Source organism: Prionailurus viverrinus, chromosome F2 (genome assembly GCF_022837055.1).
Source record: "Prionailurus viverrinus isolate Anna chromosome F2, UM_Priviv_1.0, whole genome shotgun sequence".
NCBI lineage: Eukaryota > Metazoa > Chordata > Mammalia > Carnivora > Felidae > Prionailurus > Prionailurus viverrinus.
In genome coordinates this window covers 82,630,113-82,652,668 of record NC_062578.1, presented here as the reverse complement: position 1 = coordinate 82,652,668, position 22,556 = coordinate 82,630,113, and the positions used below count along the sequence as shown (strand labels likewise).

General features: G+C 63.5%; 1 protein-coding gene across 1 annotated transcript in view; it reads left to right on the top strand.

The window, feature by feature from the left end:
* Window positions 1-22,556, top strand: part of ZC3H3 (zinc finger CCCH-type containing 3) — an 88,331-nt gene that overhangs the window by 46,017 nt on the left and 19,758 nt on the right. Inside the window, 5 exon segments of the mRNA XM_047842277.1 lie at window positions 14,761-14,948; window positions 19,932-19,974; window positions 20,060-20,221; window positions 20,299-20,368; window positions 22,415-22,546. Of these exon segments, the coding sequence (XP_047698233.1) occupies window positions 14,761-14,948; window positions 19,932-19,974; window positions 20,060-20,221; window positions 20,299-20,368; window positions 22,415-22,546 (595 nt within the window).

Below are 22,556 nucleotides of genomic sequence, written 5' to 3'. Positions count from 1 at the left end.
ATTCCAAGCTGCTTCCTCCTTGGCCCTGTCGGGGGTTGGCACGGGGGTTGGGGGGGTGTTGGCATCAGTTGGAGGATGTTCACGTGGGGTCGGGCTGAACTGCCATATCCCTGTCAGTCTGAGCCTCTGCCCGTTCTCCTTAGTGGTCACGTGGCCCCTATGACCGATGTCCCCCCCCCCCCCCCCCCCCCCCCCCCCGCTCCGGTGTTTGTGTCACCACTTGGGGCGTCCCTAGCCTTGGGATTGCTGGTGTCCGGCCTGGGTCACAGACATCGTAAAAAGTATTTGTGGTGAGACCACGTCAGAGGTGGCTCCCGGGCTCTGTCTGTGGATGGCGTGGGCGGGGAAGGGCCCCAGAACAGGCCTGATGCGGAGGCCTCGTGGGATAGGAGGGTGGCAGACACCATGGCCCCCCGCACCCCTCCCCCCATCTGCTCTGTCTCAGGCTGGGACCTGCCCGTCATGCAGGGCTGGTCACCTCCTCTGGGCCCGTGGTGAGCTGGTCCCTGGTATCTGTGTCCCAGAGGGCCATGCTGCTGGGTAGGAAGCCCTGGTGGAGCTGGGGCCACGGTCGGGGCAGTGGGGCACTCATACCAGCACGGCCTCTGTCATCGCCAGCCCCCTGGTCACACATCACGTGTGTGAGTGTGTCTCTGGTCTTCTAGCCTTGGCCACTCTGTCTTTGGTCTCTGCCCTTCCCCTGTCATCGCCTCCACGTGTCTGCGTCCCTCCCATCCCTCCTCTCTGTCCCTGCTTCTCCGCGGACACATTTGTCCCCGTCTTGCTCCCACTGCCTGGCACTCTTTGACTCTTACCGTGGGGAGCTGCATCCTGGTACCTTGGCCATGCCGTGGGTTCCAGAAACAGGGAAGGTGGGCTTCGCAGTGAAGGAGGGAAGCCAGGACGAGTAGGTGTGCGGGGATTTCGGGCCTGCGTGCGCACGGGGCTTGGCCGTGGCTGTGAGGCGGGTTCCAGCCCCTCTGGTGGCCCTCCTGCCTCCCCATCGCTGTGCCAGCCCTGACGGGTCCGCACTCTCCCCAGCTGTCTCCCACCCCCGACGTGCATGGGCCCTGGGCCATCTGCCCCCGGGTGGCCCTGTTGGCAGGCTCACTCCCCCTCGCCGGGGTCGGCCCGTGTTGCCTGCTGTAGCGCACGCACTGTGTCTGGATCCGTGTGACACGCACGTGGCTGCTTTCCTCTCTGGAGACTGGCTTGAGTGGCCGAGTCCTGCCAGCAGCTCTGGGGGAAACGGTAGGAAAGGGGCTGGGCCGCAGGCGCCTCGCCCCCTTGGGAGCAGACCCTGAGGAGGACAGGACCCTCTAAGAGCTGCTGCCGCCATGGCTAGCCCACAAGCCATGCTGTGGCCTCCCGTGGGCCAGCAGTAACCGCATCGGCCAGGTGTGTTTCATGACAACACGAGACCGTCCCTTGGTCTGCCGCAGGGAAGCTTCATTCTGAAAACAGCAGGACCGTTGGGAGGGGAGCCTAAGAAGGTCCTGGCAGGTATCTCCCCATGGAACCTGGGGAAGATTGTCCTCAGGTTGTGCCTGGGCCCCTCGGCCACGCCTTGCCAGCACCACGGGCCCTCGTGTGACAGCACTGGTGACCCTGATGTCCCTGCAGATGAGGAGCAGAGGAAGCTGAAAATACTGCCTCTGACAGGAAGAAATAAAACGCCCTTGTCATCCAGTGGTACCTGGGTGCCTTACACAGTCCAACACCGTTTTAAATATCACTTTCATCCTGGTTTTAGAGGCGGTAGTAAAGCGTCACTCGCATAATCAATATCATATTCAACTCTTTGCATATATCAACTCTTCAGCCTGCTCTTACCCCAAAATATGGCTCCCCTCTCGGGGCTGGGCCAGGGCCTGCGGAGACGGCGAGGGAGACACTGCTCCAGGGGCTGGGGGGGCACAGGAGAGTGGGTTCCTGTGTCAGCCGAGGTGTCGGGGCTCACAGCCACTGAGGACCACGGCCAAAGAGCTCCTATAAGCACGTGCTGGCCTAGGTGGCCCGGCTGCCACCGCATCCCAGGGCCGCACTGTGGCACCCACAGGTTCTCTGGGGGGAGGGAGGCTCCTGTGGGGTGCAGGACAGGGCCAGGTGTCTTACCCGTGCCAGGGCTCTGGCAGTTAGCCTCACCTCTGCCTCCCTGCTCCCCACCTACCTTCCCCACTTCCCTCCCCCACCCCCACCAGTGGCATGAGGCATTGTCCTTAGGCATGGGACTCCGTGAGCCCCTCCTCTACTGCCCTTCCTTCGGGGGCCTTCCCTCGCCCTTCTGGGCTAGGACCAGGGTCTGCGTTGCTGAGGCAGGATACAGCCCATCCATCGCCCATCCCCTCCTCCACTGCCACCTGGCACCCTCTTAAGGCTGTCCGAGGGTCTCTCTGCCACCACACGTGCAGACTGGGAACTGGGAACGGCTCAGGGGTCCTAGGGATGTCTGAGAGGTGTTCTGTTTGGGTGGATGGGGGCCGCAGCTGCAGAGACCTCCTTGTGCTGGGACAGGCGCAGTGACCCCTGCGGGCCCTTTCTCCAGCTACCCCCCCCCACCCCCCCGGCAGGGTGACCACCATGGCCAGGGGGAGCCCTGACCCCAGCTTGTGCTGAGCCTGGCTCAGGGCCCGCACCTCTGGTGCCCCTATCTGAGAGCCAGCGGGCAGGTTCAGGGTGGTTTTATTTTCCTCTGACTTTCCTCGAAGTCAGCAAGGTTTCCCTGGCTGCCCCGCCCACTCCCCAGAGTAAGGAGCCCCGGTTTAATTTGCGGTTAGATGTCTGTTAAGATTGCGTCCACTTCCCAAGTCAGCACTTAATTGGCAAGGCACTTGATTTAACAGCGTGGGAGCCTCCACCGGAAAAATGGCTTGAATAAATCACCGCCTGACGCCAGAAAATAGATATAATCTCAGCATTAACTACATTAATAGTAGCAGGAGCCGAATTAAGAAAGCCATAAAGCATAGGCGGGGGAGCATAAATTATGGCCCCAGCTCTGTCCCCTAGGCGGGCCTCTCTCTTCTGGGGGCGGGGCAGGCCGAGAGCCGGTGGGTCTCGCCCGGCCCCGCCCCGCCGGCCCCGTCCCCCGCCTCCCCCTCCCCACCCCGACTGCGGTGGGCGGGGCCGGGCCCGAAGGCTTAGCGCCCCCTTTGCCCCCCCCCGCGGGTGCTCTGAAGCATTCCGCACGTTGCACACACGCACACCCCTCCCCCTCCCCGTCCCCAGCTCCTACTTCGGTTCGGGCCTGGCCAAGTGCTTTGCACCTGGAACGTCCTCTGTCTAAGGCTGTACCGCCAGGTGCTAGCGCCTGTCATCCACACAGTGCTAGAACAGGGAGTGGGCGCGACGCGGGCTGGTGCCAGACTCCACTCCCACCTGACTCACGACCCCCGCTGCCTCCTCGTCCTCCCTGCGACACATGGCCTTTGCCCTCTGGTCTGCAGACTGGAAGGCTCCTTGGAGGAGTGGACATTTGTCTTGCTGGCTAGGTGGACACACCTGGATCACCAGCTGGGCACCCTTCAGGCCTGGCAGCTGCGCTTCCTGCTGTCCTTGTTCTTCTGCCCGCCAGGCTTAGGCTGGTTGGGGGGGGGGGGGCCTGCAGCGCCCCCACGGGCCTTCTCCCACCCGTCTCTGCCGGAGCGCCCACCCGCTGCCAGAGGCTTTTCGACTGTACCGGAGGAGAAAGCTGTCCGATGTTAATTTCAGTTTTATTTGTATTCTTTGTCAAGTTCAACATTTCAGATGTTTACGTTCATTTGCCTCTGGCCTGTTTCTAACAGGTTTGCAAGACTCTTTGAGTGCTCAGGCTGTCACCCCTGTTTTATAGACGGTCCGTCGTTTCTCAGTTTGAATTCTGCCTTCCAGTTTTGTTCATGAGGATTTTTAACAGATCTTTTTGCTTTTCCGTGTACTCAAATCTGCCAGTCTCTTAAGACTTAGCCTGTTGATTTGTGTAGAACAGGCTTCCCCGCCTAAGATTATACAAGTTCAGTTATATTTTCTTCCAGTGCTAGGGTTTCAGATTTTACACTTGAAGCTTTAACCTACCTGGAATTTATTCGGGAATAGGCTGTAAGATTAAGGTTCAAATTTAATTGTGTTTAATGGCTATCTGGTTGTCTCAGGACCATTAAATATCAGACTTTTCTGTTATTTAAAAATGACGCCTTTATTGTGTGGAAATGCTTGTTCCTAAACTTGGCTTTCTGCATTGATCTCTCTCTTTAATTTTCCCTTGCGAAACGTTCGTGGTTTGTTTGTTCGGTGGTCAGTTCTGTGGACTTCTGTCCTGTGTACCCACCACTCAGGTCAGGTCTCCCACCCCAGCCCACACGGTACCCCCCCCCGCCGCCCCCTCGGCCATTGTCAGGCCACGCTAGCCCTGCCTCCGAGTTCTCGAGCCCCGGGGGAACGGAGTCACACAGTACGTGCTGCTTGGTGTCCGGCCGCATTTGCTCATGTTCGTTATGGCCTGAGTGACCCCACGTGTGGCTGTGTGTGGAGCTGGGGCCTTACAGAGGTCATTGAGGTTAAATGAAGTCAATGGGGTGGGACTCTCATTTGACAGGATTGGCGTCCTTCTCAGGAGAGGAAGAGCCACCGGGGCTCTCCCTGCAGACTTACAGAGGACTTGGGGACAAGGTGGCCTGTCAGCAGCCAACCATGCTGGCTCCTTGATCTCGGACCGTAAGAAAAGAACTGAGAGAAATCGATTTCTGTTGTGTACGTCGCCCCGTCTGTGGCTTGAGACCCTGTCGTTCCCGGGCCCAGACGCGTCCCCGTGGGTAGCAGTAGCTTGTTCTCCGTCCAGGCGTGTGGACACACCACGGTGCGGTCACTGTGCTTTCAGTGGGTCGTTCTAGCCTTGCTGGGCGTGTCGCCGAATAGCTCGGAACCCTCGTTTCCTTGGACTTGCTGCCTCAGAGGGTGGGGGTGCTGTGCGGTCGTAGTAAGGCCGCTGCCCCGCAGGGGCTGTCCCGGTCGGCACAAGAGCCCCCCCAGCCTCACCAGCACCTCCTGGGCCCTGTCCTCCCCTTTGTGGCCACGCTGGTGGACCGTGCTGGTCTCTCACGGAAGTCTGAATTCGTGTGTCCCGGTGACTTACAACGTCGAGCATCTGTCCCACCTTAATGTCCGCTGTTGTGCCCCTTTGTGAAGTGTCCCTTGGGGCGCCTGGGTGGCGCAGTTGGTTAAGCGTCCGACTTCAGCCAGGTCACGATCTCGCGGTCTGTGAGTTCGAGCCCCGCATCGGGCTCTGGGCTGATGGCTCAGAGCCTGGAGCCTGTTTCCGATTCTGTGTCTCCCTCTCTCTCTGCCCCTCGCCCGTTCATGCTCTGTATCTCTCTGTCCCAAAAATAAATAAAAACGTTGAAAAAAAAATTAAAAAAAAAAAGTGTCCCTTGGAGCCCTTTGTGCCCCTTTTTATTGATCTGCTGGAGTTCTTTACATATTATGGATCGTTTCTCAGATCTTTCATGGTCTGGGGCTTGTGTTTTAACCGTGTCTGATCTATCAGTCTTTTTCTTTTATGAGCAATGGTCTTGTGTCCAGTGTAAGAAATATTTGCCTACCCGAACACCATGTTTTCTTCTAGAAGTGTGACTAGTTTACCTGTGATTCTTCTTGAAGTAACTTCTACTTGTGATCTAAGGTAGGGGTCACGGTTCCTTTGTGTCCCCACAGAGACATATTTATTGAAATGAGCCCTCGGCTGTGCCAGAGTCCAGGGGACCAGAGACCGTGCCGTCTCTGGACTGCGCGTTCTTACGACTAACGTTCCTTGCCTTCATCACTCCTAAATGTTTGTTCCTCCAGATGAACTTGAGAAACCTAAGCTCAGTTTCTCAGCCTTCCCCAGCCAATCAGCCTCCAAAGCAGCAGAGTTGCATTTAATTTGTTTTTAGGTTTATTTATTTATTGGGGTGCCTGGGTGGCTCAGTTGCTCAAGCGTCCGACTTCGGCTCAGGTCATGATCTCGCGGTTCGTGAGTTCCAGCCCCACATTGGGCTCTTCTCTCACAGTGTGGACCCTGCTTGAGATTTCTTTCTCTCTCCCCCTCATTCTCTCTTCCTCCCCACCCAAAATAAATAAACTTCTTGTTTTTGAAATTTTTTGCTTATTTATTTTTGCGAGAGACAGAGTGAGCACACACGTGGGAGAGGCAAGAGAGAGAGGGGTAGAGGGGATCCGAAAAGGGCTGCCCACTGCCGGCAGGGTGCCTGCATTTCATTCTCCTAGCCCACCCACCGCGCAGGAACCCCGCCCACCGGCGGGAACCCCGGGGCCGCTGGGCTGCTTGCTCATCCCACCTGTTCGAAGTGTTATGGGCGCGATGTTCTAGGGCTTCTGCACCGCCGCTGGGCACACCTGCTGGGGTTGCCCCCATGTTTAAGTGTGTCACTTTCTTTCGTATGCTCCAGCCTGCTCTTGCGGGGATCTTGGAAGGCTGTGCCTCTCCCGCAGTCCCCCCGAAGGCAACTCCCTGTTCGCCTTCTGGCTCTCGAGCGTTGGCTGTTGAGCTTGTGAGCCTTTTCCTGGTGTTTGTGTGGTGTCTGCGTGGCCTGCTGAAGACACCGGCCCCTTTCCAGGGGAGCCAGGCTGCACTTGCTCCGTGATCCCCTCTGGTTGGGGGGGGGGGGGGGGGAGGAAGGCACCTGGCTCTTCCACCCCCTCAGTCCATGAGTCCCCTCAGGTGGACACGAGGGCTCCACGACGGTCAGGACTCCTGGCATTCTGTGTGGGTCTCGCTATGTTTTCACTTTGTCACGTGCCTCTGGCGTGGGCTGCCCCCTGGCATCCCTCAGCCCAGCTGTGTCCAGATGCTAGGGCCCCTTCATGACACATGCAAGCGTGAATGCCCTAGGGGGCCACCCGCGAGGGGCGGGGGTGGCTCATGTGTGAGACCAGGGGTGAGGAGGGAGTGCTGTTCCAGGTGGAAGGTGCTGGAGGCGAGGGGCACAAGCTTGGGGGTGGAGCTTGCAGGGGGGATGTGGAGCACGGGTAGGGGTTCAGCCTGGATGTGACTGTCCCTGTGGGTGTCCTCAGTCCTGCACTGCGGTCAGGAGGGTGGTGGACAAGACGGGCCAGGTGGCTCAGGCCGGGTTCCCTTAGGAGCTGTCAGCCAAGGAGCCAGTGAGCCAGGGGGGGTCTTGACCTCCCGAAGTCTTCGCAGAGAGTCCTGGGCAGGAGGTACGGTGGGTGTTCTGCTGCCCGAGTCGCCCTCCATTGGCTTGCCCCTAGCGTCGAGTGTCTGCCCGATGCAGTTCTGGGGGCTGGGGGAATGGTCAGCCTGAACTGCACATGCCCAGCGAACAGGGCGGGGGGCAGGGGGACAAGAGAGAGACGGTCAAGGGGCAGGTGGAGAGAGAGGTGCGGGGGGTAGACAAGGGAACAGAGAAAGGGCCGGCCCTGCCCCTCACCCGCTGTCATGGGCCAAGGCAGGCCTGGGCCGACGACCTCGCGGGTCCAGGGCCCTGCCCCCGTCCCTAGCCTGGGTGCCCGCCCTCTGCCCCTGGAGCTGGACTCTGCTCCAGAATAGGGCCACTGAGGCCCAATGCCTGGTTTTTGTAGCTAACGTACAAAACGCCAATAGCTTCAGCTGAAATGGATTTTTAAAAGTGTCATTTTATGGAGAATTTTACTTTCCATCTTGTTGTTTATTAGGCTCTTAAAGGGAAAGCTTGTAATGCATCCATTGATCGAAATACCAATTGAATAGATGTGAGCGCATAAAACAGTCCCGGCCCCTCGTAATGGAGCCGCGGCATTTGTAACGGAGGCAGCACAATTAGCACTGCCCACCGGCATGCCGCTGGCCAGGGGCGCCCTGAATCACTGCCGTCCGTTACTGGGGAGACACGGACAGGGGGTTCCTCAGAGCAGCACCTCAGTGATGAAGCCCTCAGGTCAGCCCCCTGCTCGTACCCCCACCCACCCTCCCCGATTCCACCCAGGCCTCAGCCTCCACCCCGGACCGGCCCCTCCCCACCGGACAAGGCTGCCGCTCCCCCGCCCCAGGTCACATAGCGCCGCCCCCCCCCCCCCCCCCCAGCTCCCACCCAGGCCCCTGGCCCCTTGTCTGCTGCGGGATGTGTCCCGGAAGGCCAAGCCATTGGCCTGCCTCCGCCCCACGGTGGCCCGAGGACATGTTACGAGGTCAGCGCGCAGAGCCCCCGCCTAGGCACGGAGCCCCAGCCCTGACTCACCGGGATTGGGGGTCCCTGGAGCTGGCCATGGGCCACATCGCCCTGGGGGGGCCCGTTGTGTGGCTGGAGGAGGATCTTAGGAGACCAAGGTTGCCACGGTGGTCATGAGGCCTGTGCCATCTGCCAGGTCCCTGACACTGAGCCCTGTTTCTGAGACTCCTGCCTCTGGCCTGCACTTCGGCCCAGCCTCTCACCTCCCACCCTGCCGGTCCTGCCTGGGCCCCTCACCTGAGACACTGTCCCCCTCCCCCTCAGAAGTCTCCCCATAGACCGCCCAGCATTGGCGGCACCCCCCCCCCCCCCCCCCGCCCACTGCCCTGGCTCCGGGCCGGGCACACGTGTGAGCGGGGCGCCAGGTGCTGCTCTGGGGGCAGAGTGGGCCGCGGCCGGGCGGGGGGCAGGCCCCTTGCAGGCCCGTGTGGGCGCCCTCAAGCCCCCCGAGCCGAGCTGAGGTGGCGCCCGTCAGCATTTCCGTGGAAAGCCCACTTAAGCACTTTGCAGCCTGTCACGGTGGCGGCTGAGCCTGACCTACTTGGGATTCGCTGTGCAGAGCCGCCTCCCCCGGGCACTGCTTCTGCTGACGGCGCACTCCCTGCTCGCCTCGAAGCTTCGCAGAACCGTGCTCCATTTCCTGAAAAATGCTTCCCCGGTTGTTTTCTCTGCTCCCCAGCCCGCCTGCCCGCCTCCTGCTTGGTCACCACTGGCTTGGAAGGCCTGACCTAGAGAGGCCTCCGGGTCCTCGGCCACGCACTGACCCTGCCCCAGCCAACGGGGGTCAGAGGTTGAGTTCCGGCCAGGAGCCTGGCGGAGCCCCTCTGCTGGCACCCGCGCCCACGCTCCTGTGTGTGGTCACCTCGGCCCTCTGCCTCCCTCAGCTCTGCCCAGCCGGCCCCGGACAGTGGCCACAGCCTCCTGCACTGCACCCACCCGCTGTGCTCACCCCCGATGGTCTTTCCAAAGGTCCGCGCTCCCGTGTGCTCCCGCCCCCGCCCCCAGCAGCACCGCCTGTGCGTTCGGGCCCCTTTGTTCTCGGGGAGCCCCTGCTGCCCGTTCTCCCTGCCCGACTCTTACCTGAACCGACCCCTAGAGGGCCACGGTGCGGGGGACCCCAGGCGGCACCCAGCCCCTCCCTCCTGGTGTACCTGTGCCCAGGTCAGGGGCACCGTGGTGAGCAGGGCCCGGTGCGCCAAGCTGTGATAGAGCACTGTATGGGGCTGGTGGCCCGTGACAGCAGGCCGTGGGGGATCGGACAGGCTCCCTGAGGTCCTGACCTCTGAGCTTGGTCTCAGGGATGGTCCGGAGAACAGGCCTAGAGGCCCATGCAAGGAGGGGCCACGGTGCCTTCCAGGAAGCAGAAGTGTCCGGTGTGTCTGGAGTCCTGGCTGGTGGGGGGGGGTCTGCGAGCCCAGCTGGCAGGGTCTCCTGACGGAGCTCCCCATGAGGAGAGCGGGGGCCGCTGCAGCGGGTCAGGGGAGTGGGGGCAGGACTTGGTCAAACATGCTGTTTTCAAACCAGCTGGCGGGACAGGGGGGTGCAGGGACCCCAACAGGGAGCTCTGAGTCAGGGTGGGGACCTGGCCTGCATCTGGGGGGTGAGAGAGCGGGCCAGCTCAGGTGAGGCGGGTCCCTCGGTGACTGCGGTCACTGGCTGGGTGAGGGTCCCCAGGGAGGGGAGGGGTCTGTGTGGAAGGTGGGGGGCAGTCTGTGGGGCCATCCCGACTCCAGGAGTCCTCGCTGAGGGAGGCGGGAAGAACCCACCAGCAAAAATGCCTCCGCGGGCCTGACAGCGTTCACTGCGGGCAGGTGGCCACCGGTTCCCGCCAGTGACTTTCCATCCAGGTGCGCGGCCTCCGGTCCTGCACACGGATCTGTGCCCAGCCTTTGTGTGGCCCGTTGGCCTGGCCCTGTCCCCCAGTCTGGTGGGCCCACGTGGGCTGTGACGTGTGGTTTCCTTGGGGAAACCTGAGGACTGCCGGGAGCCTGAGTGGGGGCTGGGGTCCCCTCAGCTGCAAGGTGGCTGTGCGGGGCAGCCTGAGATGGTATTTGTTGAAAGGTGCCTTTGGGCCTGGTGGGGAGGCTCCTAAGTTTGGGACGTGCGCTGTCCCGGGCTTCTTGGAGGTTGGGACCACCCCACCCCTGCCCCTCATCCACTTGCACCTGAGCCTGCCCCTGGCCTCCCTGGCCTCACCGGCTGTGTCCTCAGCCCCGGGTCTGGGGGCGGGGGAGCCGGGTGTGCCAGGGCCTCAGGAGGGCGGGCAGGGTCCTTGTGCTCACGTGTTTGGGAGCCTGTGTGCCTGTCCGCCTCTCACGTGCACGCGCTCGCTGGAAGACACCATGAGTGGGCCCGTCTCCGCAGACCCAGCGGGCAGGGGCGCCCGCATACGGTGTTGGGGGCTGCGTGGACCCGTTGTAGGCAGTGTCCACAGGAGATGCCCAGAGGGTGGGGGGTGTGGCGTCCAGGGTCAGGAGATGGGCGAGCACCGTCCTCCCTGGCTTCTCGGGAGAGCGGCCCTCTGTCTAGGCCAGACCCTGCCGTCCCTCCTCTCGGGCGCCCCCGGGGGGTGGCCTCCTTGGCCTCAGGCTGGAACTTGCCAGCTGCTCCCCAGGCAGCAGACACGTGGACAGCTTTTCTTTTTAAACCTACTTCTGTGGTGTGTGTGTCTGTCTCCCCATTACCACTGCTTTTCATTTAAAATGTTATCTCCCCCCACCCGTTCCTCGTGCCCCCCGGGGGGGGGGGCGACGGGGCCCAGCCCTCACCCTGGTGTAGTCAAGGTTATGGTGATAAATCCTGGGGCATTGTCACTTCTATTCGGAGTAAATTGGCTGGCCGCTTTCGGGCTGAAGGAAAGATAATTTGCTGTAGTATTTCAAATGGATTAGAAATGGATTTGAAGGGAAAGTTCATGCCTCCCATTACAAAGGCGAGAAAGAGGACTATCTTAAGGCACGGTTCCCTCCCTGGCCTTCATTATCCACGCTTAATACCTTTCCTATTTTCCAGCGTTAATGAAATTTCCTGGCGGCGTGGGCCTGCCGGACGGATGGGAGAGGCCTTTAGATCTGAGGCTCCTGTTATAGAAAAGGAATTACAGGGCCCGTGCCGCGAGGGCAGGCGCGTTCTCCGGGTCCTTGGCCCGGCTATTATCTCATTAATTTTATCCCCTCTTCTCAATACGGTTGGTTTCCAAAGGCTGTCCTCTCCATTAGGGTAACAATTTACTGGAGTGCCGTGACACCCAGGCACTGAACAGCTACAAGGCAGCCCCTGCCCGCCCGGCGCCTGCCTGGCCACAGGTCCCAAGTCAGCGAGTGGAACCAGCCGGGGTGAGGGAGGGGGTCCCGTGCAGCTGCAGGCTGGGCTGTGTGCGGGCAGGTGGGCCTTCCCCAGCCCAGGCCAGCCCTCCCCGAGTTCTGTGGCTGCGTCCGCCTCCTCCAAACAGTCCTGTGGCGCCATGGGGCTCCTGCGTGGGCCCCTGGAGACGGTGGGCCCCGGGGCTGTTTGTGGGGGCAGCCCCGCAGCCTGGGCCGTGCGCCCACCTGTGCGTAGACCATCCACTCTGAGCCAGGGCGTGAGAACCGAGCTGCTAGGCCTGCAGCCCTGCCAGGTGGCCCGTGGTCGTCCCATAATTGCCATTCAGACCCAGGGGCGTAGTTTTTTGGGGGGAGAGGAGACCGATCTCTCAGTCTTGGTCCTCCATAAGAATAAGTGTGGGAATAATCAGCGATGTGTGAGGTATGCCTTGTAGCCAAGAAAAACCACGGAGGGCACTTCTCCCAAGCAGGGCGTCGGGTGTGTCCAGTGCCTAGCCGGAGCTAGCACTAGCTAGCTAGGAGGCTAGCTAGCAGGCTAGGCTCCTCCTAGCCAGGAGCGTGTCCCCGGGTCCCACTCTCAGGGGGAGCCGTTAACCCCCAGACTGAGGCTCTTCTGTGTACAGAGCTGTGGGATGGGCCTGGATGGGACCACCCTCGGGGCCGGAACGCAGTCTGTCCTGAAGCTTCTAGCTCCTTCTAAACTGAGAGCCTGCCAAGCCTCCCCCTCCACAGGTCCCTGCCTGGGCCTGGTCCCTGTCTGCGGCTTCACCTGTGTGACTGCCCCAAGGAGTGGTGGGGTGTCCCTCGGCCAGGGGCACGTGCCTGGGGGTGAGCTCCCTCACCCCTCGAAGGGCTGGGTTTCTGGGGCATCCGGGGAGGGGGGTGGATCCTGAGGTGCCGGGCCCAGGGAAGGGGGTGGGGCACGTGTCTGTCTGCCCACCTGTCCCTCATGATTTGTGGCGTCCTGTGGTGTGGATGGGGTGCAGGTATGGTGGAGGCCCAGGAGAGGAGGGTCTGTGCCCCGAGGCAAGAGGCAGCTGAGAGTGGTGCCCTTTTTCTGGTAAGCGACAGCTGTGCCATCTCGCTGCGCGGCCTGCTGGGCCGTCTGGGGTCTGGCCCTGAGGGCTGAGTGTGCTGTGTGCGCGGGCTGGGCTTACTGCCGGCGCACTCGAGCCCCGGGGCTGCAGAGTGGAGGCTTCCCAGCTGCCCCTCCCAGTGGTGACACCGCTGAGGGTTCTGGACGTCGTGGGGCTGGGGGCCAGGGCTGTTGGCGGCCCGTTGGCCTGTGGCTGAGCCAGCTGTGGTGGCCACTCGCCCTGGGCTCAGCTCTCAGTCGTGGGGTTAGGACTCAGGCCAAGCTGTGCCCTGTGCACAATGACCCCGGCGCCCGCGGAGGGTCCGGAGCCACCTCTGAGCTCACAGCGTTCTGCGGCAGGTGCGGGCACACGGGATGGACCTGCCCGGCCCCACCCTCCTCATACCTCGGCCTGGCCTCTGAGCCGGCCAAGGGGACAGGCAGGTACTCACTGGACACATCGATACCCCGAGACCAGGGTGGGTAGAGCTGGGGCCCCAGGGTCTGAGGAAAGCCTGGAGGTCTGTCTTCTCCCCCCAGAGGACACCCCCCCCCCACCCTGCCCTCTTTCTGCCAAGATGTACCCTGTGCAGGGACAGCTGGGGCCTGTAGGGCACGCATGGCATGAGCCAGGCCGGCCGCGGTCCCTTGGCGGGACTTTTTCCCAAGATTGGTGTCTGTGAACTTGAGTTTTAATTAAGGGAAACTGGGTTAAGTGCCGTCGGGCTGCGGTGTCCTCGGCCCTCGCTGCCTGGCCTGTCCTCACACTGAAGCTGTGGGTCTCCTGAGCTCGGCTCGCTTGCGCACAGGATCTGTCTAACGTGTCCTCAGAGGCTTTGGCTGGCGAGAATCACCCCCGAGTTGGAAAGAGACCAAGGCCCAGGGGGCCATGTGGTGAGGGTGGCGTCAACCCCCCAGCCGCGATGCCACCACCCCTCCACCAGCCTGGGTGCCGCGAGGAAGCCCCGCCCCGCCCTGCCCCGCCCGGAAAGGGAGCTGCAGGGCCGTGGGGTGAGGACGTGAGGACGTTGGAGAACCTGAAGGGAAGGTGCCATGGCGCTGCTCTGGGCCTGCTCACCAGGTCCCTGCTGCCGGTGGTGGTGGTGGTGCCCACGGCCAGGCCCACCCTCCTCACACCCTGCCCTCCTGCTGCTGGCAGGCACCAGCACTCACAGCCCCAGATTTGCCAGCGGGGTGCAGTGTGGACGCTCGGTGGTAATAACATTATGAGCAGAGTCTGAGCTAATATGGAATTAAGGTCAATTTGCATAAACAAATTGCTGCTGAAATGTGTCCTGAGGGGGAAAGGCCCCACACCCTTCTGGAGTCATGAAGCTGGCTAGTCTCCATGCCGGGCGCCCTGGGTGGGAGGCCCTTGTCCCCTCATTTGGGTGGCAGCCTGCCCGTGTGACCCCTGGGGGGGCGGGGAGCGGGTGGGCCAGAACAGCCTGGGGACCTGCGGCCGCCGCCCACCGCAGCTGTGGTGTCTACAGGGGAATGTCTCTCTAAGTGGGGGCATCCAGGGCCTCCTCCCGATCCACTCCGCCCTTGGCTTCCCCGGGGGGTGCCGGTTTCTGGCAGGACGGGGCCCAGGACCCTGTGGGAGGAGAGTTTGGAGGGAAGGAGTGGGCAGGTGGCCACCAGGGCCATCCAGGCCCTGGTCTGCCTTCCCTGCCCGGGTCATCCACTCAGCGAGTCCCGCAGGCTGTCCCACACCCCTTCCAGCATCTCCCGTCTTTCCGCCACATGGCTTGCCGGCGTGGGGGTCTGTGAGGGTCTCGATGCTGGGCTCTCGTGTAGTGGATAGAGGGGCGGGGCAGGACTGGCCGTGGGGCCTGCTGACCCCAAAGCACCTGCTGTCCCAAAGGCCAGGCTGACGTGGGCTGGAGCAGCGTCTGGGGGAAGATGTTCCCAGGCAGTGGTGACGGCCACCAGTCTTGGTGTGGACCTCAGGAGCCTTCCCCCCGCAGTGGACCTTCCTCAAGAGACGCTGTCAGAAGGCCAGGGCCTGGACAGTCACGTGCAGCGCTGTACATGATGGAGGGGGAGACTCGTCCCCTACCTGTGCCCCTTCAGCCTGGCTGAGTGGGGTTGGGGACAGGGGGTGATGGACTGCGGGCAGCTGGGGCCGGACCGACTGGGCATTTCTCTGTCTCTGCAGGTCTCTGGTGCTGAATCGCCTGCGCCCCACCGCCGGGGGTGGGAAAGCACAGGCCAGCCCCCCTCGGTGGAGGAACAAAGGCTACCGCTGCATCGGAGGGGTCCTTTACAAGGTGTCGGCCAACAAGCTCTCCAAGACCTCCGGCCGGCCTGGCGGCGATGGCGCCACCAGGCCCCTCCCACGCACAGGTGAGGCTCCTCGGAGGTGGGGGCCAGGAAGCCTTTGGGCCTGGCTCCTGACTCCCCACCATGCGTCGTCCATCGTGGGCGGCTGCTGCGGCTCGCCCGTGACCCCATGCTCCCAGGGAGCCGATCCCCGTGAGCGCTTCCCAAATGGGCCACGGCCCAGGCCGGGAGTTCATTTTCCCCTTCAGTGCTTGCCGGGCCCCCATAGCCGTCCCTGTCGGAGCCGACTGGGCAGCCGGAGCAGCCCGGGCACGGATGGGGAGGCCTCTCAGCCCCCACGTCCCCTGGGGAAGCCCCCGCGTGCACTGCCTCTCGCTCGGCCGAGCGGGCCCTGATTTTCCACGTTTTGCTCCTGGACAAAGGAGATGAGCCAGGTATGGTGAACACGGTCCTGGCGGGCGAACACCTGGGGCCACGGCGCCCCGTAATCTCATTGGCAATGCCTCCCGCTGTGTCTGGAGGCAGCCGCCGCCGCCACCACGCATGCCCCCGCGGCCTGGGGAAACAGGCCGAGGAGAAGGAAATGCTTTGGATTCGCTTATTATACAAATTAACTAGAAAATATTTTGGTTTCAGTCCAATTTTACCCCCATCCTTTTCTGTCAAGAAAAAAAGGGTGAGGTTGCAGGCAGTGTGGGGCCTGCAGAGACCCAGCTGCTCCCGGCCCCCACCCCCCAAAGAGGCCTGGACCAGGGGCGAGGCGGGCGTTGGGACCATCTGTAGCTTGGGGGCCCTTCCTGGAAGCTCTGCCCAGCTGTGTCCCCAGGGCCTCTGTACGTGGGACTAGGGGGTGGGCGGCGAGTGCACTGGGCTGCCCAGGAGAGGCACTGGGGGGCCCGAAGGCCACGGCTCTGCTCTGTCTCTCTGCCTCAGTTTCCCCATCCCTTTCTCGAGGGATTGGGCTGTGTGATCTGAGGGCCTTTCCACCTTGGCCTCAGCTAGCTGCCCAGTGGAGGAGCAGGTACAGAGCCTTGGCTGGGCCTCCTTTGGGGACTCAGGCCCCAGGGCGTGCCACTGTGGGTGAGCAGACAGCCCCCTCCCCCTCAGCCAGCCCATGGCATCCGTGCTCATGGTCTGTGAGGCCCCACACGTGGCCACCAGTCCTTCTCTGGGCTGTCCCTCCCGGGCTGCTGTGTGGGGTGAACGGAGCCACAGAGGGCGGCTGGGCAGCCTTTCTGCGGAGTGATATTCTGTCGGGCCCAAGCGGTAAGGCCCGTTCTGCTGACATTTCCTCAGCACCCTCCCCTCCTGTCGGCCCCGGTGATGCCAGGGGCTGCTTATTCACACCGGGTGTGAGGGACTCCTCCCTGGCCTGACCAGACATCATCACTGGCCGTCCTGGCATTCACACTGTCTACAGCAGGGACCCGAAGTGGGTTGTGGTTTGGGGCTGCGTGTGGGCCGCTCCACGTGGGCCCTGACCTCAGGCGGGCTGGTTGGGCCTTTGGGGGTGGGGCCGCACCCACCACCCGGCCCCTCGAGTCCATGGTGGGAGGAGGGGCACCTGGAGGCAGAGAGGAAGAGGCGGGTCTGTGCCGCGTGGCTGCCGCTTGAGGGAGGGAGCAAGGGAGGCGAGCCAGAGCTCCCGGGAGACCCCGGGCCGCCCGCCGCCTTGGGGTGGGAGAGCAGAGAGCAGAAGGGGCTGTGGGGCTCCCCCTCCCTTCCCGGCATAGGCCGCACCACACCTGAGCAGACGGCTGTCCTGCGTCGTCTCACCGCGGAAGGCGCCTCGCTGAGCCCACGCCCCTGCAGGTGCACAGCCACACAGCATTCCAGTCTCCTCGGGACACAGAGCGGGACAGAGCTACGGCCTCACCGCACCGGGTGTCCCAGCCGCCTGGCCTCGGGCCATAAAGAGAGGACACAGGCCTCAGGGTGCAGGCAGGGTCCCGGGAGCCCCCCCCCCCACCCCAACTTCAGGGCAGGCGGGGGCCGGAGGCGGGACTTGGAACGCAGACCACTGGGTGGCGTGTCCTGGTGTGAGGCAGAGCTGGAGCCAGAACCCACCGAGGACAGCCCCCCCCGCCCCCTCCCCACCCCCGCCGCCTCCAGCTCCAGCCACCCGGACCCCCGACCACTTGCTGTGGAGAAGGTAGGCCGCCCCCAGCTGCAGGAGCTCCCACTGGCCAGTGGCCTGCTTAGACAAATAATAATCAAAGAAAGAAATCTTTTCTTTTCTGTCAGCAGAACTCTGACCCCGGCAGGGAGGTAGCCCGCCCCCGTCCTGACTCTGGCTCCCAGCTGCTGGGCCTCTCTGGGACAGTGTTGGCCCCTGGTTGGGGTCCTCCGAGCCACGGGGAAGGTGGAGGGCACCCTCCTCCCCCCGAGCCCAGTGACCACGGACTTCCCTCCCGCTTCTCAGGCCTGCCCACCTGCAGGGCCCAGCCCCGGGGGCCTCTCCTTGTGTGGTTTGGCCCCCGACCTGGGTGCACCTGGGTGTGGGCTGCGGCTCGTGCTCCACCAGGCCTGGCGTACGTCGCGGACCCAAGAGCCCGCTGGTCCCTGCCGTGGAGCAGAGGCCCCAAGTGTGTCTGCCAGAGCCACCTCCCCGGGCCTAGGCTGTGGGGCCGGCCCCCAGCTCCCCAAGGGAGGCAGACTGGGGTAGGCTCCCTGCTGCTCGTCGGCCACCACACACCCCTGGGCAGGTTATCCAGTCATTTGTGACCTGCTGACCCCGCCCTGTGCTGAGAGGGCACAAGAGAGGGCTGGGAGCCACGCACCCAAGGCCCCACCCCGCTGCCTGCCTCCCTTCCGGATGCCTCTTCCTGGGGCCCCCTCTGCCGAGGGCCACGATTTCCTGGGAATGGCCGGGCCAGCCGGGGCGCCGCGGGGCTGCAGAAGCTGGCTGTGCTGCCCGGCCGCTCCCTCTGACCCCAGAGCCCCTGCCTGGGCTCGCTGGCCTGTGAAGGGTGAGGCGCTGCCCGGTGGGGGCTGGCAGGGGTGGGGCCGCGATGCCAAGCTCGCCGGGTCTATTTTGGGAAGATCCCCGGGCAGCGCAGCTCTCGGAAGGCTGGGCACCGCCTGCTCCGCGGTTGCTGACGGTTTTCAGCCGAACCCTGCAGCGCCCGCAGCACCTCGCGGCCTCTTTTCCAGCAGCTGCTTTATGTGCATGTTTTAGCACCGCTCGGGGTTTGAACAGTGCCTCCCGCTGCGAGCCCCACACTGGTATCTTTTTAAGAGCAAACCACGGAAAGGGGAGTAAACCTGTCCCTTCCCCGCCCCGCCCCCTCAGACACCAGGCCTGACAGGCAGACACATGTTGACCGTGGGCCCTGGCAGGAGCAGATGGCGCCACAGAGGCACCGGCAGCCTGGGTGGCAGCCCGGGAAGCCGCGCTCCCAGCAGCGATCAGATTGCACTCCGTCATCCCCGGGGCGGGCAGGTGTGCGAGCACCCCGTGCCACCTGGACTGGCCTCCAGCCGGTACCCCGGGACCTGCATCCCCAGCTGGGGAGCCGGGACTCCGCTGTGGCCCCGGGCCGCCCAGCTCCTCTCCGCCCTGCTCCCTACTCCCTGCTCTGGAACCGGCCCCGTTCCCGTCTCGGCCAGCCCCTGGGCCTGGGCCCCTGGGCCAAGCAGTTCCTTCTCAGTGGGGGTCTCACCACGCAGCCCTGGAGCCACCCCGCTTCAGCTTGAGGGGACCGAGGCTCAGAGAGGGGCAGACACTGGTCAGGGGACGGTGGCCCTGAGAGGGCACATGGAGTGTTTGTGTGGAGTGTCCACTGAGTGGTTAGGGCTTGGCAGCAGGCTAGATGTGGAAGGGGGTGCCTGAAGGTCCAGCCCAGGGGCCACATGCAGTGTCAGAATGCTTGCGTGACCGGGTCTGGAACTCTGGACGGGACTGAGCCCAGCGGGTCCTGGCACAGATCGTCCTGGGGAGGCCGAGGGAGGGGCCTCTGGGTGGCTGGAGGGCCACCTGCCCAGGCCTCCCATGCAGCTCCGATGGGGGCGGCTCAGAGCCAGGCAGCTTGGGGACATCCCTTTTTAAGCCTGGATGCTTTGTCATTGCCTCAGGTCCCTAGAATTTCTGAGTGATGTCACTTCTGCCTCTCGCCACCGGATCCATTTCAGCAGCTGCCTGTGGGAAATGGAATCTGGTCTGGGAAGGTTCACATGTGTGTTTGAGGAACATCTGAGAGGTCTTGGGCCCTGCCCGGCCCACCCTGGTCCTGGGGGGCAGTGACCTCATCCACAAAAGGGAAGCAGGGGGCTGTACGTCAGTCTGCACTCCTGCCCCCTGCCTGCACAGGACAGACATTGCCCACCTGCCCCTTGTCCCCTGGCTTTGAGCATCCTGTCACCTGCTCCCTTCTCGTCACCACTGTTCACTTCATGAACAGCTCCCCTTTGGGCCACAGTCAGTGACCTCAGAGAGGACTTGACGGGTCTTTGCACTTAGGGTTTGGGGGAGTGGGCACCCGCCGTGGCCCACGAAGGCCTCCGGGCCGGATGTGCTTGTCCGGGGCCTGTGTAGGCCCAGGTCGGCACGTACGTCCCTGTAGAGCCTGGGAGTGAGGACGTCAGGCTTTGTGGCCACGTACTTACTATTATATTTTCATTTAACCCTTTAAATTCATAAGAATCGTTAGTGGCTACTGTGAAGCCAGGTGGAATTTCCGGACCCCACTCAGGTCTCATAGCCCCAGGCCCTGCCCCCAGCAGAGGAAGGTAGTAGGGAGGCCCCCGCACCTAGGCTTTCCTGGGACCACCTGACTTGAGGTGAGGCCGCTGCTCAGTAGCCAGTGTCGCCTGGAGCCGTGCTGCCAGATCAGGTCCCTGTACGGCCCCCCTTCCCCCCCCCCCCCCCCCCCGCACAGGGTGGGCGTTGGTCCGGCAGTGTCCCAGGAGGGCAGGCAGTCTCCCCTGGGGGGCGGCAGTGCCTGAGCCGAGAGCGGGGCCCAGGGGGGAGCTGCGCCAGCAGGTTGGTGGGGAGCGCGAGAGCCAGCTGCCCGCGGGCCTGATGTGACCCGGCCTCTTGCCCCACAGGCCGGTTGGACCCTGCCAGCAGCTGCAGCCGCTCCTTGGCCAGGTACGTCCCTCAGGGTTGGGCTCGGGGCTCACGGGATGGGGGTGAAGGGGTCCCCCGGGCTCACGCACCTCCGCCCTGTCCACAGCCGGGCCGTGCAGCGCAGCCTGGCCATCGTCCGGCAGGCGAGGCAGCGGCGGCGGAAGCAGCAGCAGGAATACTGCATGTACTACAACCGCTTCGGCAGGTGCAACCACGGCGAGCACTGTCCCTACATCCACGACCCCGACAAGGTGGCCGTGTGCACCAGGTGAGCCTCTGGGGCGGGCGCCGCAGGGGTCCCTGCCCACGCCAGCCCCTCTGACCCTGTTCCTCTCATTTGCACAGGTTTCTCCGGGGCACGTGCAAGAAGACAGACGGGACGTGCCCCTTCTCCCACCACGTGTCCAAGGAGAAGGTGAGCCCCCCCCCCCCCCGCGCCCCCCGCAGGCACTGCCCCACGGTTCTCGGCTCGGGAGCCGGCTGTGTGGCCACCGCTGCCACGTGCCCGGGAGCAGCGGCCTCCAGCCGCCCCCCGGGGTGGGCGCCCGGTAGCGGGCTGAGGCAGGGTGTGCCGGAAGGAAGGGCAGAGGAGGACAGGCAGGTGCACCGCTGGGCCCCTCCGTCCCGGGCCCCTCCCCTCGGCCTCGGTGAGCACCCCCAGAGCCCCCCACCCTGCTCTGGGGCCGCGGCAAGGTTAGGGGAGGCGGGGTCGGGCCGAGGCTGCTGCCGCTACAACAGCTTTTCCCCTTGAGGAACTTGAAGAGAATCAGCATTTTTCTCCCTAATAGAGCTTCGAAACTCTGTTGTGAGCAATTTGGAAATTCACGTCGAGTTTCAGGTTCATTAGCTCTGGCTCCGAAGCTGGCGCACATTCCGAGCTGTCTGATGTGGGCGCCCGCACGAGCGCCCTGAATTAATGTTATTGTTATTTGTGTGGACGTGGTGGGTGCAAACAAGGTTAATTGAAACGAGGATGCAGCTTCCTCTCGGTAACGGCCGTGCTGACAGCTAGGAGGGGCTCCGTTGGCTGTGAGAGTTGGCTTTATTATCCCTTTTTATTAGAGCTAATTTGGGCTCTATATCAAAAGCCACATTAAGGGAATTGTCTGCAGCCGCACCACCAGCAGCCCCAAACGGGCCGGCCCTTCTCCCCCGTGCGCTGCAGTTAAAAGACAATTAAAAATAAACTCTTGCACGTTAAATCACCCTTTGTTTCTTTGCTTTCTCCCTCATTCCCTCACTGGCCTCCCCTCTGCCCCCCACCCCGTGAGGCTCCTGTGTGGGGCCCCTGGCAGGCCGGCGCCAGACCCCAGAGTGCCAGCCGGTGGAGACCCACTGGGGGCCGGGGGCTGCGGTGGGGTGCGTGAGGGGCGGGTCCCACAGGAGAGGAGAGGAGAAGAGAGGAGAGGAGAGGTCCCAGAGAGACCCCCCCCGGAGGGTCAACAGGCCTGCCGAAGGTGGGGAGACCCCCTAGGGGGTGACCAGACGGCCCAGGAGGTGGCCCGGGGAGGGGCCCCAGAGAAGAGTTGCCTGGCAACTGCAGAGGTCAGGGTGGGCAAGATCAGAGACCCCTCCTTGCTGGCCCTCAGGCTTCGGTTTCCCCCTGTGGGGAGAAAGTGGGCCACCTCTCTGTGTCCCAGGGGCCGGGCGGTGCTGGGCCACAGGGGTCTGCCCAGGCTGCCCACTCCATACCCGCCCCGGGTCCCCCTGGGCTCACCTGCTGGTTTCCGGGGCACTGGAGCCAGGCCCCTTGTCAGGCCTCCGCGGCGCCAGCCTGTGGTCAGCGCAGCCCAGGCTGCTCCGGGGCACCTGCCTGCCTCCCCAGAGTCCCTCCACAGGCTTCCCTGGGTGGAGTCAGGCCTCCGGCCCACAGATTCTGCCAGGTGCCCAAGCAGTGGGGAAATCTGCTGGACCTTCCGGGCCCTGTCGGCCGCTGCTCTACCTAGAGCCCCCGTGCTCTGCCTCCCCCTGACCCTCCAGCCCCTGCGCTTTTAGACGCCTATCCTACCACGGCCCCACTGCCTGGAAACTGGGGCCGTCTCGGAGCAGGTGACAGGCTCAGGTGACAGCACATCTGGGCCCGAGCCGTCCTGCATATCCTCGTCTGTGCCCTGCCCCGGCGGCCTTGCCTTCTGGGGAAGCCAGGGGTCTGTCTGCCTTGAGGGCTGGCAGCCCCCACCTGGCCTGGCCTCAGGTGCTGGCCAGCACTGCGTGTCCATTTCTCCCTTGGGGGTGCGGCTCTCCAGCCACAGTCTCCACACGGCTCGTGCCTGGCCTCGGAGCCCCAGGCGGTCGGTCCTTCAGGGGGGACCCGCTGCCTTACCTGTAAAGGGGGGGCAGGCGCCTGATGGAGGGCTGGACGGGGGGGGGGCTCTGGTAGTACCAGGCAGACGGGGCCCGTGCGCCCAGGGGCGCTGCAGGGGCCTGCGGGTCCTCACCACCTGCTCCCTTGCCCCCACAGATGCCCGTGTGCTCGTACTTTCTGAAGGGGATCTGCAGTAACAGCAACTGTCCGTACAGCCACGTCTACGTGTCCCGGAAGGCGGAGGTCTGCACGGACTTTCTCAAAGGCTACTGCCCACTGGGCGCAAAGGTGAGGGGCG